This window comes from Anolis carolinensis, chromosome 3 (genome assembly GCF_035594765.1).
Source record: "Anolis carolinensis isolate JA03-04 chromosome 3, rAnoCar3.1.pri, whole genome shotgun sequence".
NCBI lineage: Eukaryota > Metazoa > Chordata > Lepidosauria > Squamata > Dactyloidae > Anolis > Anolis carolinensis.
Genome location: NC_085843.1, coordinates 43385208 through 43400349, shown reverse-complemented (window position 1 = coordinate 43400349; position 15142 = coordinate 43385208). Strand labels below are relative to the sequence as shown.

Sequence of the window (15142 nt, the reverse complement as noted above, 5' to 3'; positions counted from 1 at the left end):
GAGATCAACTCTTTACATGAACTTTATGAATAAGTGCCAAGTTTTCTTCTTACCTCCTTATCCATTTTCTGTTTACATTGTGTTTTCTAAATCACATGTCTGAGAGTTTATCTTATGTCAGCTGAATAGTGAAGCAAAACTTTCAATTTTGGGGGAGGGAAGGGAACAAGTGGGGGGCCTTGTTAGTAACTGTGGAAAAAATATGCACTCTATCCCAGACTTAGAAAATCCACTATTTAAAAAAGGGCTCATGGTACCACAGGCAAATCAAAACTAACATGCTAACATTTCAATTAGATGTATTTACATTGGTAAGAAACAAGAGCTACCATTATTTGCTTTAGGAAATGGTCCCAAGTCTCAGTTTTCTTAATGATTTATTTTGGAAAAGAACAAGAAAACAATATGTTTTATTAATTACAGTAAGTCTATGTGATGATATTAATAAACTTAAAGGGATCTAGCACTAAATATGCAACGTACTTTTGTTAGCCAATATTTTTAAAATGTATATAAAATAAATTGGGCCCATGTTGATTAAAAATAATATCATCAAGTGAAGCAAGAATATTATAGAATAAAATGTAAGTGTTGTTTTCTAAGCCTTATTAGAGCAATTTTTCCAGAGGTATTTACCTATCTACAAACAATGTAATGTTTCATTCTACTTTGCTTTTTGATATAGGAGAGTGTGTGTAGCATAGCTGAAACTGATATTTTGGAAGGATAGCAACTTATGTAACTTAAACAGTTTTCATAGTTTTCAAAGCTATTTACATACTGGCATGAGCCACTCAGTAGCTGCAGTAGTAAAAAAGTGTTGCACATTTTCAAAAATAAAAAATCAGCAATACTGAAAAGTCCAGGCCTCATCAATTACAAATGCAGACAGCAGTAGGAGCCTCCAGCCTGTTCTTTCTGCCATTCCCCCCATTGACCAGTCAGCCAGTCAGTTCAAAGCTTCTTAAATATATTTCAAATTGGATTTAGATCCCATAATTATGTCAAATATTAGAACTCAATCAGGCTAAAGATGGGTGATAAATGTGGTGGTGAACTTTACCCCATTACCAATGGAAGACAAGATTTAACTGACAGCGAAGCGGGTTTTATTATGTGGAACAGGAAGAGGCTGCTATTTTGTTCTTAGCTTCTGGTAGCAATATGTTTTGGCCATATCTGGCAGGCACCAATTACAATGCAGAAATTCCAGCAAAAGATTTCAAGAGAAATAGGATGATAGAATGATGAGAATGAGGGCTAAATCATAGAGACAAGGAAAAAAATGATGCAAAGGGCAAATTCCAAATGGAGAGGAAAGCTGGCCACATGATTCTTTGTCCTCCTTTCTGGGCTGTGATCAGTGCAACACTCTTTGGCCAAGATCTTATACCAAGTGGGCAAAGCATAATGCTCTGCCAGTGCAGTTCCATGTTCTTAGTCATTGCCGATTTCTGGGAGAGGCTCCTGCTGCTGTTACACAGCAATGTGGAGCGAAGGAAAGAGGAAGCAATTCAGATGAAGAAGCAGATGAGTGCAAGCCAGAGGAAGGACGAAACAAGGATGCACTCAAATTGGAACACATCCTCCTCCTTTGCTGGGAGTCACAACCGCAACCCCGCTTGCCTACCCATTGGTAAGCAAGTGGCCTCTCTCCGGGCTTGGCAGTTGTGGAAGATTTTGGATGGAACACAAAAGGCTAAAGAACAAGTCCTGGCAGCCTGTTCAAAGAAGACCTATGTGTGCATATGTAACAATGAGAGTTCAGCCCTTTCTGGGGATTCTTCTTCTATGCTGACCAAAGAGAATCTCAGGGCAGCCCTGACAGGCTGATCTCAAGAAACATGTACAGCAGAGTCTCACTTATCCAGCATTCGCTTATCCAGCGTTCTGGATTATCCAATGCATTTTTGTAGTAAATGTTTTCAATACATCATGCTATTTCGGTGCTAAATTCGTAAATACAGTAATTACTACATAGCATTACTGCGTTTTGAACTACTTTTTCTGTCTAGTTTGTTGTATAGCATGTTTTGGTGCTTAAATTTGTAAAATCATAACCTAATTTGATGTTTAATAGACTTTTTCTTGATCCCTCCTTATTATCCAACATATTCGCTTATCCAACGTTCTGCCGGCCCGTTTATGTTGGATAAGTGAGACTCTACCGTAGTATTTACATCATCACACAAGGTACTTCCTCTTAGTCTTGCCAAACAAATACACGTGTATTTGGTTTCTAGGGGCCCTTCCAGACAGGCTCTGTATCCCAGGATCTGATCCCAGGTTTTCTGTTTTAAACTGGGTTATATGAGTCCACACCAACAGATAACTTGGGATAAACAGAAGGACCCTCCATCAATGGGAACTGCCTGAAATGATTTGCCACAGCCTGAAATACTAAAGCATTCAACCCCATATCACTTTGAGTCTCCTGTAGGAGAGATAAAGCAGGGTATTATTATTATTATTATTATTATTATTATTATTATTATTATTAGAAACACAACAAGATGAGTCCGCAGCAGAAACTCTGCTGGCTGTTGTATTGGATCACACATCGGTCACTTCCCAAGTATCTAGGACTGTGTGATGTATCGGCGAATAATGCATGCAAATCCCAGTAAGATGGCTTTCTGCAGCTGGAAGGTAATTTTCTCAGCGCCGATTGTGTTTAAGTGCAGGCCAAGGTCTTTAGGCACTGCACCCAGTGTGCCGATCACCACTGGGACTACCTTGACTGGCTTGTGCCAGAGTCTTTGCAATTCAATCTTTAAGTCCTCATATCATATCAGCTTTTCCAGTTGTTTTTCTTCAATCCTGCTGTCCCCTGGGCTTGCAACATCAACAATCCATACTTTGTTTTTTAACACGATCGTGAGGTCAGGAGTATTGTGCTCCAAAACTCTGTCTGAATTCGGAAGTCCCAGAGTAGCTTGACATGTTCATTCTCTGTAACTTTTTCCGGCTTGTGATCCCACCAGTTCTTTGTTGCAGGCAGATGGTATTTGTGGCACAAGTTCCAATGAATCATCTGAGCAATGGTGTTATGCCTCTGCTTGTAGTCTGTCTGTGCAATCTTCTTGCAGCAGCTGAGGATGTGATCTATTGTTTCACCTGCTTCCTTGCAGAGTCTACATTTGGGATCTGTCACTTACTTTTCAATTTTGGCTTTGATGGCATTGGTTCTAATGGCTTGTTCTTGGGCTGCCAGAATCAGGCCCTCCGTCTCCTTTTCCAAAGTTCCATTTGTGAGCCACAGCCATGATTTTTCTTTGTCAATTTGGCTCTCGATTTATCCCAGGAACTGTCCATGGAGAGCCTTCTTTTGCCAGTTTTCTCTTCTGCTCTGGATTGTGTTTTTATGGTATTCACTCTTTGTCTTTTGCACTTGAAGCAGTTTACTACTGTTGACTTCCCTCAATGTTGGTTCTTGACTGCCTTTTACATAATCTGCCAGGGCATGTTTCTCTTCCTCTACTGTTTGTTTCACTTGCAGAAACCCTCTGCCTCCTGATTTTCAGGGCAGGTAAAGTCTGTCGACATCACTACGTGGTTGTAATGAGTAGTGGATTGTCATCAGTTTTCTTGTTTTTCTGTCCAGATAATCTAGCTCTGCTTGTGTCCAGTTCACAATTCCAGCAGTGTATCTAATGACAGGGATGGCCCAGGCATTGATAGCCTTGATTGTATTTCCGCCATTTAATTTGCTCTTCAAAATCTTTCTGACTCTTTGGATATATTCTTTGCTGACCACATTTTTCCTTTCTTTAATGCCACTGTGGCACATTTGTCTAGGCCAAACTCCATACTGATGTCAGTGCTGAAGATTCTGACTGTGTTGGTCAGTGATTGGATTTCTGTTTCTGATTTTCCGTAAAGCTTTGGATCATCCATGTACAGCAAGTGGGAAATTTTTGGTGAATTTCTTGTTGTTTGGTAGCCCAGGTTTGTTTTCTGTAGAATTACTGACAGAGGGACCATTGCAATGATGAACAGCAGTGGTGATAGTGAGTCGGCCTGGAAAATACCTCTCTTGATATTAACAGTTCCATAGCTTTCATTGCCCATGAACAACTCAGTTTTCCATTGTTTCATTGCATTTTTGGTGAACTTTCTAATATTATTTATTATTATTATTATTATTATTATTATTATTATTATTATTATTGGAAAAGCACTATTGTTTTCTTCCATCTTTTACTTATTTAAAACAATATTATTTCACTTTCTGGTGCTTAAAGTGTAGTTGCATAATTGGTATGTGTTTCATGGATTAACAGGACAAGAAGCTCGTTCTCTTGTCCTCCTGGGAATGGGTACAAGAAAAATGGTAAAAAAGGCCTCAAGCATATTAGTCAAATGCATAAATTATATCAGAAGGCATTGTTCCAAACTTAAGCCAGAAGTAGTGGAGGATGGTTAAGAGAAGACTCCTCAATTACATCTGTAATAAACAGACACCAGGAGACATTGAGGGCCATTAATGACTAATAAGAATGTTTCCGACTGTACCCATCCCACCTTATATGGGCCTTATATAGACTGATTTGATTTACAAATAACTGTATGTTTTCGATCACAAACTGTCTCTGAACTGCGAAACACCTTGGTGGTTTCCACTGCTTTTGCACTTCAATTCTCTCTGCAGCTCACTACAATAGCAGAGTTGTATTCATTAGCATTATCTACCACTGAAACCAAATCTGGCCCAATCAAAACAGAGTATTTAAATTTGTCTCAAGTGGTTCCAGAATATCCATGCTATAATTTGTTTTTCCTAATTCTACAAACTCCACAGCATGGTGAAGAGTTGGTTTAAAAAAAGGAAATATCTACATCATGTACTTTAAAAAGGGGATAAAGAAAGGCAATGATGTAAAAGAAAAACAATGTAACAGGCAGATGTTTATATTTGCTGCATACAATTTTGTAGAAGTAAACAGTATGAAGTCAGCTCTTGGAGCCATCGGGTTTGATGTGACAAGGAAGTACAGAATACACTGAAATCACTGATAATTACCTTTCTGAAAGAAGCTGGAGTTTTGCTACAGTAATAATGGGCCAAAGCGAAAAGGTCTTCTATATCATCAACTTCCAAACTGGAGGGGGATTTTTCTAGGAATTCTGAAACATAAATTAATTACATTTGATGCTTAAACAAAACATTACAAAGGATGTTCACTAATATGGAAAATGTATATTCTACATATGCAACTTAGCAATATCTCATATCCTATGATCAAACAATGTGTTTCCTTACTTGTGTAGCAAGATTAACCACAAACAGAACCTCTTAAGGAGAAGGCTGGGAATAAGGAGGGAAGGAAAGACTCTATGCAATGTAATATTAATACAGAACCACATTACAGCCAGATAAACAAATATGACAGTTTTTTCCCCAAGCCAATACTGGAATGGGCAATAGAGATTTGTAACCCTGTCACCATAGCAACTTATAAATAATAATAATAATAAATAAAACTTTATTTATATCCCGCCACCATCTCCCCACGGGGACTCGGGGCGGCTTACATGGGGCAGTGGCCCAAACAACAGAAGAACAAAATATAAGCAACACAATACAATCACAATATAAAAAGATAAAACAATAATACAATATATCAATATAAACAACAACTTGACCAGTAACTCTGTGTTTGGAATACTCAATTCAGATTTCAATCTGTTGGATGAGTAAATCACTTTTTTTTTTCATTTTGGGTACAGTGTCCGTTACAAGAGACAGGAAAAAGTGAGAGGAGAAAAAGGTGCTTGACAAACAAAGCCTGCATCCGGATGGTCAGGAGGACGATCTGTTGATTCATCCCTATGCAATGAATAGCATGCAATTGTATTGTGCAGCCAGCATATTCACTGTAGTCCTCTAGCATTTATTTAATTCATCTGTGAATTCTGTAATACTTTGTTAAGCCCTTATCTTTACTACATGACTGGTCCAATTGAAAAAGGCAGTGAGACAAACTGTAAGAACTCATGAAAGAGTAGTAATAGGACATAAAATGTAATTATAAAACTAGCCGTCAAAAGTTTAGAACCAGCATTAAACATTGGATAAGTAAGGATCAAAATTACCCAATCCTTTTTTGCTTTTCCATGAAACAATGAATAAGTGCACTGATAGGCAAAAACCGTAAGTCTGAGAGCCATTTTCAATATCTCCGCACCCTATCTGGCTGCACTGGGTGGCTGTCCTTCTTCATGGTCTGAAGTGACGTTCTAGTTACTTCCAGAAAGGATTTCTTTACTATTTTGGGGAAGGTTCCACAAAATAGTGTTTAGGCACAAAATAATACTTCCTGACTCGTTTGGAGGATCCAGGGAACCATAAGCCATATACATTTATGGGCCACACAATTTCCACTCCTGTGTTATCGCTATATGGATGAGTCCCTGCATTCTTCTCACAGAGGCTAAGAAGAAGATGTAAAGTATCTGCTCCCTATCGCATCTGAATTCCAGCTAGTTAGAAAAAGCCAGAATTAGATTATGAATTATGATTCTTGTGTGTTCTTTAAAAGGTATTTCAAGTAATACGTGCCTTCTTGGACCCTGAGGCATGGCTGGTGAGACACAAATAGGATCCTCTTGAACTCTTGAATTCCCTTTTCAAGGTGCCCAAAATGTTGAGTTCTGTATATTTTTAATATTATTGTACACTGAGTCTCAATTTTAGCATAAAGCAGGACAGAAATAAGGCCAATGATAACACAGCCCAACCAACACAAATTCCTTGGTATCTTACTTTGTAGACCTGTTACTGTGGTTATTTGGGGTGCTGATTCAGAAAATTGCACTGGATAGACATTGTTTTTAGGCATTGAATTTTTGCTGATAGGGTGAAACTCATGCCATTTTTGGAATCAGCAGCTCAAATATACTCAGAAATATAACATTTTGAGGCACCAAAATCTGTGTTGGCCAGTGTAATCCTAATAGGCATACATAAAGGGAAACTCTGGTTAGTCTAATCATGATTTCAATGTTTTTGATTCTCTCACTTTCTCTGGTATGGACATAAACAAAAAATGGGAAGGGTTCAGTTCCACTTTTGAGTATGCCTAGCGAATGTTAGTAAACAGTGCTTAAGGAACATTTTACAAAGTAGCAACAGCATTACAACGGCAGGACTTACTCACGATGTCTTCTTTGCTCTCTGACTCTGGTCCTAAGACAAATTCTCTGGAAAGAGGCAAAGAAAGCAAAGCAGAGTAAGATACTAAGGACAGAAAAATACATATATGGTCAACCAAGTTCTTAGCAAACATGAATGAACTACTTACTTTGCATTAACAAGCATGATCAGCATTAAAAAGTAAATGAAAAATGGATCTGCCAGCTGCAAATATCCATCCCATATTGTCTGAGTGACTTCATTGGAACAGTGGCTTGAAAAAAGGCATCCAAGCTGGAAAGTTGAAGGAATTAAAAGAAAATTAAGCAAACTATTAGAAACATGAGCATATAGTTAGTAAACTCTCTCCCTCTCTCTCTCTCTCTCTCTCTCTCTCTCTCTCTATATATATATATATATATATATATATCCCATCCTAAAGATATGCTGGGGAATAAAACCTTTTTATTTCAAAGGAATCTCCACAGGAAGGTGAGAACACACTAAGCCTTTAATCAGGGCTGGCCCTAGGTAATTTTCAAGTGTAAGCGAACAGAATTTTGCCCCCCCCCAAACCAATCACTGAAAAATAAAAGCATTGGATAAGCGAAAATGTTGGATAATAAGGAGGAATTAAGGGAAAGCCTATTAAACAACAAATTACATTATGATTTTACAAATTAAGCACCCAAACATCATGTTTTACAACAAATCAACAGAAAAAGCAGTTCAATACATGGTAATGTTCTGTAGGAATTACTATATTTGCGAATTTAGCACCAAACATTGAACTGGGATACAGGGCAGTGTCGACTCAGATAACCCAGTTCAAAGCAGATATTGTGGGTTATTCTGCTTTAATATTCTGGTTTATATGGCTATGTGGAAGAGCCCTGAGGGTCCTTCCACACAGCCATATAACCCAGAATATCAAGGCAGATAATCCACAATTTAAAGGCCACTGAAAGGGAATCTGGCCCCCGGTATTAAAAAAAAAAATCTAAAATCAGGACAGTAAATAAAGAACACCACTCAGAAAATTCCAGATAGGAAACAATCAGGGCCAGCTAACACCTCCCAATAAAGGATTTCCCCAGGCAGAAAGCAGCCAGGCTTTGAAGCTGCAAGGCTATTTAATGCTAATCAAGGTGGCCAATTGCAACATTCACTCCTGCCTCAGACAAGAGTTCTTTTTCCCACCATGAACATTCCACATATATATAAACCCCACTTGCCTAGTTTCCAAGAGACATCGCCAGAAGCAGCGGTGGTGCACGCGCTCTCCAGCCGCTTCACCCAGGGGGAGGCAGCCCCGTGAGTGAAGGTGGGAGGGGGAGGCCTGCTTACCCACTCGTGGCCGGAGGGAAAACTCCAGCCACGAGTGCGCGCATGAGGGAGGGGGAAGGTGAGGCGTGCCCGGAGCACGTGCCCCCTCCCAGCGGGGAGGGAAAACAAAACAAAACAAAAACAAAAAAGCTGCTCATTAGGAGGCGCCTCAACTGCGCCCCCAAGAGGATGGCGCCTTCAGCAACCGCGTAGTTTGCCTACCGGTTGAACCGCCCCTTGCCTTTAATCCTACACATACCTTTCTGAGACCTCATCTACACTGCTCTATAATGCAGTTTGAACTGCATTATAGTGATCAGTGGAGACTCATACAATGCAGACTGAACTGCATTGAACTAGATTATATGAGTCTACACTGCCATGTAATCCCATTCAATGCAGTTAATCTGCATTCTGAAACTCGAGTATATGGCAGTATAGATGGGGCCCAAGAGGGAGGCCCACTAAACTAGTCAATGTGTCTAATGATGAACAATATAATATATGCATAGTGCACATATATATATGTGTGTGTGTGTGTATATATATATACTGTAAATGTATATATGTATACATATATGCACTAGACAGCTACATGTTTCCTAACACTTTAATTGCTGTGGTTGCGTCCTAAGAAATCTTGGGACCTGTAGTTGGCTGAAATACCCTGATTCCTTCTACAGTGCCAAGATTATCTCTAAACTGAACTGATTTTGTTGTACAGCTTTATCAGAGACTATATCTATCCACCTTCCCCTAATGCTTTTTCTGCATGTGAGATAATGCCCATTATTCTCAACCTACATCATAAACAATAATGGTAGTTTCACTGCTAGTACAGGGAATGATATCATATATGTAAGTATCAAGGCTTGAGAGCCGAATCCAGCCCGCCATGTCATTTTATGTGGCCCTCCAGATGCTGGACTACAACTCCTGTATTGTTCATCATTAGACACATTGACTAGAGCTGATGGGTGTTATGGTACAGTAATATCTGGAAGGCTGCAGTTTGTTCTGTTTAGTCAGAATAGTGGGGTCTGAATTTAGATACAAGGTTTGTGGAGGTGATGTTAGACTTTAAAATGTCTTTTAACCTTTCCCCAACCTCAGAGTCACAAATGATGTTGGGTTGTAATTCCCATTATCCCCAACCCGCATGCTAATAAAAATGATGGGACTTATCATTCAATAACATCTGGGGACCCAAATTGGGTAACTATAAAGCACACTGGCCTCTACGTACAATAATTATAGTTGGCCCTCTGTATCGATGGATTCTTCATTCATGGATTCAATGGTCCTTTGAAGGTAACCATAAGGCTGATGTGGCCCTAGATGAAAATGAGTTTCATACCCCTGGCCTATATTATCAATAATTGTCTTTGCTTCTAACCAACATTTCCATAAGCAAGCTAACAAATCTGCATCAAGAGGAGTAAATCAAAACTAATTTTATGAGAACAATGATAGTGAACCTGGTAACCTTATAGCAAAGCCACAAATCTCTTAGGCTATTCTTTGAGCATAGGATTCATTCTAGCAGTCGCTATACTTGCCAAGAAAATCCTGTGATAGAGTTGCCTTAGGGTCACCATAAGTTGGAAATGACTTGAAGGTACACAGCAACAAAATGCCTCATAACTATTGTGCACATTTTTTGTTAAGCTTTGTAGTTGATACTTTAAAAATTACTATAGGAGTTTACTTTTCATTATATTTCCCTACTTTCACTTTATTACCCAGTTGAGTGCATATGAGTCTGGCGTCATCTTTTTGGTGTCTAGAAAAGAGCAGAGTTCAGGCTCATGGTACTGGAGGAGCAGCCGAAAAAGATGGAATGGCCTCCCTTTCTGGAAACAGTCCCTTTAAATGAAAAGTGAGAAGATTCATGTGAAAGACACAATGGCAAAATGGTAAGCAGCTGAAAAAGCAAGTGTGCAGGGCATTTAAACTGCAGTAATATACATCTTTCATTAAAAAATGAGCAGGGTCATACTGCAGTTCTGTGTCCCATAATAATATAAAGAGATCCACAGATATAATATAATGTGTCTTTCTTAAAAAGCAGCCAGAAAAGATGCCTTTCTTGAAAACATGGAGGATAAAGGTAAGGGACAGACACTACTTTATACCAATTATAATACACATTGAAAAAAATGGTCTTTACCTCGGAATGTACTTATTCATAATAGCATAGAAGCAGTTGTACAAGTCACTTCGTGGAAGCTGAAGATGCACCAATGGCTTGAGTAGATATGTCCAACTAAGGCTAGAACTGTATTTAACATTGCGAGATTTACAGTAAAAAGTAATCACAGATTCAATATCCAAAAGTAATACTGACTTCTGCTCCTCTGGCAGGGATAGCTGATCTGAAAGAAGACAAATATTATGAGTGTGATAGAAATATGGCATTGATTACTTTAACAGATGTTACCTATTAGACTCAAGATAGAAAACTGTAGACACTTTAACTCCCCATTTTATTTATTTACAGTATTTATATTCCGCCCTTCTCACCCCGAAGGGGACTCACATTGTACACATATAAGGCAAACATTCAATGCCATATAACATAGAACAGAGACAGACACAGAGGCAATTTAAACCTTCTTCAGCTTCCAACTTCCTGAGGGTATGCTTGATTCCAACCACAGGGGGAGCAGCTGCTTCATCATCCACTGCGACGGCAACTTTCTCATTCCAACGGCGGCTGGGTGATTTTTATGGTGTCGTAAATTAGACTCCCCACATATAAGTGGTACCTAAATTTCCTACTTGATAGATGGAACTATCTTTTCGGGTTGCTTAGGTCAACAACAAGCAGGGGCTATATTTTAATTTTAATTGTCGGGTGCTCACCCCGACACGGGCTGGCCTCGAACTCACGACCTCTTGGTCAGAGTGATTTATTGCAGCTGGCTGCTAACCAGCCTGCGCCACAGACCGGCCCCATGGCTCAATGTGATGGAATCATGGAAGTTGTAATTTGGTGAGGTACCATCATTCTTTCGCAGAGAAGGCTAAAAATGATGTAAAGCTGCTACTCCTATGTTTCCACAGTATTAGCCATGGCAGTTAAAGTACTGTCAAACAGCATTAATTCTATAGTTTAATCGTACCTCAAGTTTACCTCTAAGAGAATGCGAAAGAGAAGGGACTACATAACACAGCTATCATAGTGCTATACCAATGTAATGCAGTAGCCCAGGTTCAAATGCAAGTTTTCTCTCTCCTTTCCCTACACCACTAATTTTTCCTTCCAATTGTATTTGTGACATTGCACCTCGCATTGCTACAGAGTGCTCCACAAAATTAAGGAGCACATTTTCAGGGGTGTGAAACAAATGTATCTATAGACTTCTTTGTGAGAAAACTATATCCACTATCAAAATGGCACATCCTGATATCACTCAGATAACTGAGTTTTATGTTAAAGGAAGCCCAGAGTTGTACTCACTAGGGGCAGGTCAGGAAAGTATCTTTTAGAGAGCATACGTATAAGAAATTATTTACAGGGTAACATTTTAAATGTTTCTTCAGACTTACCAACTAGATCTTGACAATCTTTGTGAATCAGTGTCTGTTCTGGCAGATCTAAGCATCCATCCCAGGAAGCCAAACTGTCTCCTTTCCCTACAACATTCAAGGCGATCTAAAAGCAGAGTTGGGGGAGGACTGTATTCAATATGTAATTGTCAGATCTGATATTTCAAAAACTGGAATGTTAAAGCAAATGCATTTCAAAGATAAATACTGAAAGATATGCCATTTTAAATAAACAGCATACTTGAAGATTAAGCTTCCCAACATTTCAATAATGTTGCAGGGTTTTACACTACGGTTGTAAATGTAGAAAAATCCCATTTTACTTCCTCTTCCTTGTCTAGTTATGCTGGTTTCACTCAAGATGAAATGAACAGTCATCTCAAGTTTATCAGCATACCAATACATGTAACAGTGACCTGGTATTCTTATTAATGGAAAACCACACTGTATGTGTGTGTGTGCTTGCGATGATGAACAAAGAAATGCTGGGGGAAGGAAACCTGCTTCCCACCTGTCCGTCTTGTTCCAAAATAAATCATCCCAGCAGTTTGTCCCACTGCATAATACATCTTCTTGCAAATATACATTTGGAGCTCCAAGGGAGTAAAGTAATTTGGGAAATACTTAATTATGTCCTACTAACCCTCACATATGGTTGAGCTAGTAATCAACTGCAGTTCTGAGTACAACTGAAAGGAATTTGTAAAAGCAAATTTTATGATGGAAAGACAATTCCTATAGGTAGTTCCTGCTGCATTTCAATAAACATGAAACTCTGCTATAAATTATCACTTTTCAATAAAATGTGATATCCTTACCTTCCAGACATTGGCTCTAAGGTCATCAGGTATTGCTCTGCCTTGGATTATGTTCCTAACTGTTTCAAGATCACAGCCACCTTCTTCTAGAGCTTCGGCAAGATCCGTTTCCCTGAAAAAGCAATATTATATTTATTTTGATAGAATCATAAGAGTTGGAAAAAATACAACTATCACCTAATCCATGCCAGAATACACAATCAAAGCACTCATGATTGCCTCTGTTTAAAAACTTTCAGAGAAGGAGATTACACCACACTGTGAGACAACATACTTCATTTATTGAATGTCTATTATGCCCTTCTCTCATGATGGAATTGTAAAGTATGTAAGCGAATTTAAAACACAGAAATGCTCCCATTTTATCATACAGGCATATTGAGATGTAAACAGGATACATGAATAAACTGAAATCATTTGAAATAAAAATTCAGACTGCAATCCCATATCAGGTCGCCTAAGAATAAGCACTGAGGAACTCAGTGGGTTTTACTTCTGAAGAGCCATGTCTTAAAATTGTGCTCATACTTTTAATAATGTACATGTGAAAATGGAATGTTACTTTTACTTTTAATTGTATTTAAAGAGCAGCCCTGCAGACCCAGTGTATGCTGAATGAAATAACAGAATCTTACAGAATATGCCAAAATAATTTGTGTAACTTCCAGTGGTTTTAGATGCAATTTTGAGGAAACACCCAAACTGATATGCATTACCAATGGGTCAGAACAGATTGAATGCCCCTCTAATCTAGCATTAAGCTCCATTGTTGCTAATCACACATCTACAGGAAGCCTATAAGTAAAACATGAGTGCAGCAGATTCCTTCTGATGATGATCTCAGCTAATAGTATTCAGGAATGTAATGTCTCTGCTCCTGAAGATAATATACAAGGCTAAAACTACTACAATTGCCTCTGGCTGCAGGATACTGGTAAAGGCAAATTTCTCATTCCATATCTTCATACCTGGTGGGGTTTTTACTACTTTCCAGGACCACCCCTTCACCTCACAAACCAGAAAATGAAGAATAAAAAACCCAAGCAAAATAAAAATTGAAAACCCAGATCAGAAATGATAAATCTGTGTTCATGCAAGTTGCCACCATAGCCAGCCTGGGTGAGTGGTTAGAGCATTGGGTTATGACTCTCAAGACCATGGTTCAAACCTCTGCTTGGCCATAGAAACCCACTGAGTAGCATTGGGCAAGTCACATTTTCAATCTTAAAAGAATGCAATGACAAACCCATTCTGAACGAATCCTGCCAAAAAAATCCCTGTGATAGGGTCACATTAGGTTTGTCATAAGTTGGGAGTGACTTGAAAGCATATAGTAACAACTGTGACCACCAGTATCTTGCCCTGGTGTATAGAAGTCATTGTACACAGATAAAATCATCATGAAATATAGGAATACTGGGGGGCTTTAGTTTATAGAACTTAAACTTGGTATGTTATCTATTTCTCTTAATCTAGGAATAATATCATAAACGTCCAACTTTCCTTATTGACCAATTTAAATATGATATGTAACTATTTTGAACCTGAGACTTTTGTTGGAACTATAGAAAAATACACTCCATTTTGGCTGCTGTAACACTCATTCATGTCCCATTTCTAGATGTGATGAGGCTTACATTTCTCAAATTGGCAGCAGCACAGCAGCTGTTTTATATGGCATTTGGCCATATTCACTGCAGAGTCTACAAAAAACTCAGAATGGGCATTCACAAATAAACCCTCCTGCAAGCCATATGTAAAAGGACTGGTCAAATTATGTCCTGATTCTTACGTTTGTCATAAAATCATAGAGTTGGGAGAAACCTCGTGGAACATCCAGTCCAACCCCCTTCCAAGAATCAGGAAAATTGAATTCAAAGCCGCCTCTGTTTAAAAGTTTCCAAAGAAGGAGCCTCCACCACACTCCAGGGCAGAGAGTTCTACTGCTGAACAGCTCTCACAGCTCTTCTTTTGCCTCATATCGAAGACTACTTCACCAATAATCTGACATTTTCTGAAGAACAATCAGTTATCATGGAGAACTTGTTCATCCATGAAGGCTATATTAAAATATACTATGAAATGGAGTGCTGCAGCTACCTTGTATGTTTTACGGTAGTAAGTAAATAAAGGTAGTGAAACTCCAGTTAGAAAAGATGTTGCTATTATTGTACAATATAATTTGAAAATTACTCAACTACTTATGGCATTTATAGCAACCCTCAAATGGCTAAGAGTTTCCTGGACTCCTTGCAACAGAGCAATGAAAAAATGGAATAAGCGCTTACAAAATCTTGATTGCCCTTGAATG

At 38.7% G+C, this 15142-nt stretch overlaps 1 protein-coding gene across 2 annotated transcripts in view; it reads right to left on the bottom strand.

Annotated features, from left to right (window-relative positions):
- Positions 1-15142, bottom strand: part of tbc1d23 (TBC1 domain family member 23) — a 38684-nt gene that overhangs the window by 17974 nt on the left and 5568 nt on the right. For both annotated transcript variants that reach the window (XM_003219205.4, XM_008107822.3), the window contains exons 2-8: positions 12832-12943; positions 12014-12119; positions 10632-10836; positions 10204-10327; positions 7305-7429; positions 7157-7203; positions 5024-5127 (exon numbers count right to left, since the gene is read on the bottom strand). In XM_003219205.4, coding sequence (XP_003219253.1) covers positions 5024-5127; positions 7157-7203; positions 7305-7429; positions 10204-10327; positions 10632-10836; positions 12014-12119; positions 12832-12943 — 823 coding nt within the window. The remainder of the gene's footprint in view (positions 1-5023; positions 5128-7156; positions 7204-7304; positions 7430-10203; positions 10328-10631; positions 10837-12013; positions 12120-12831; positions 12944-15142) is intronic.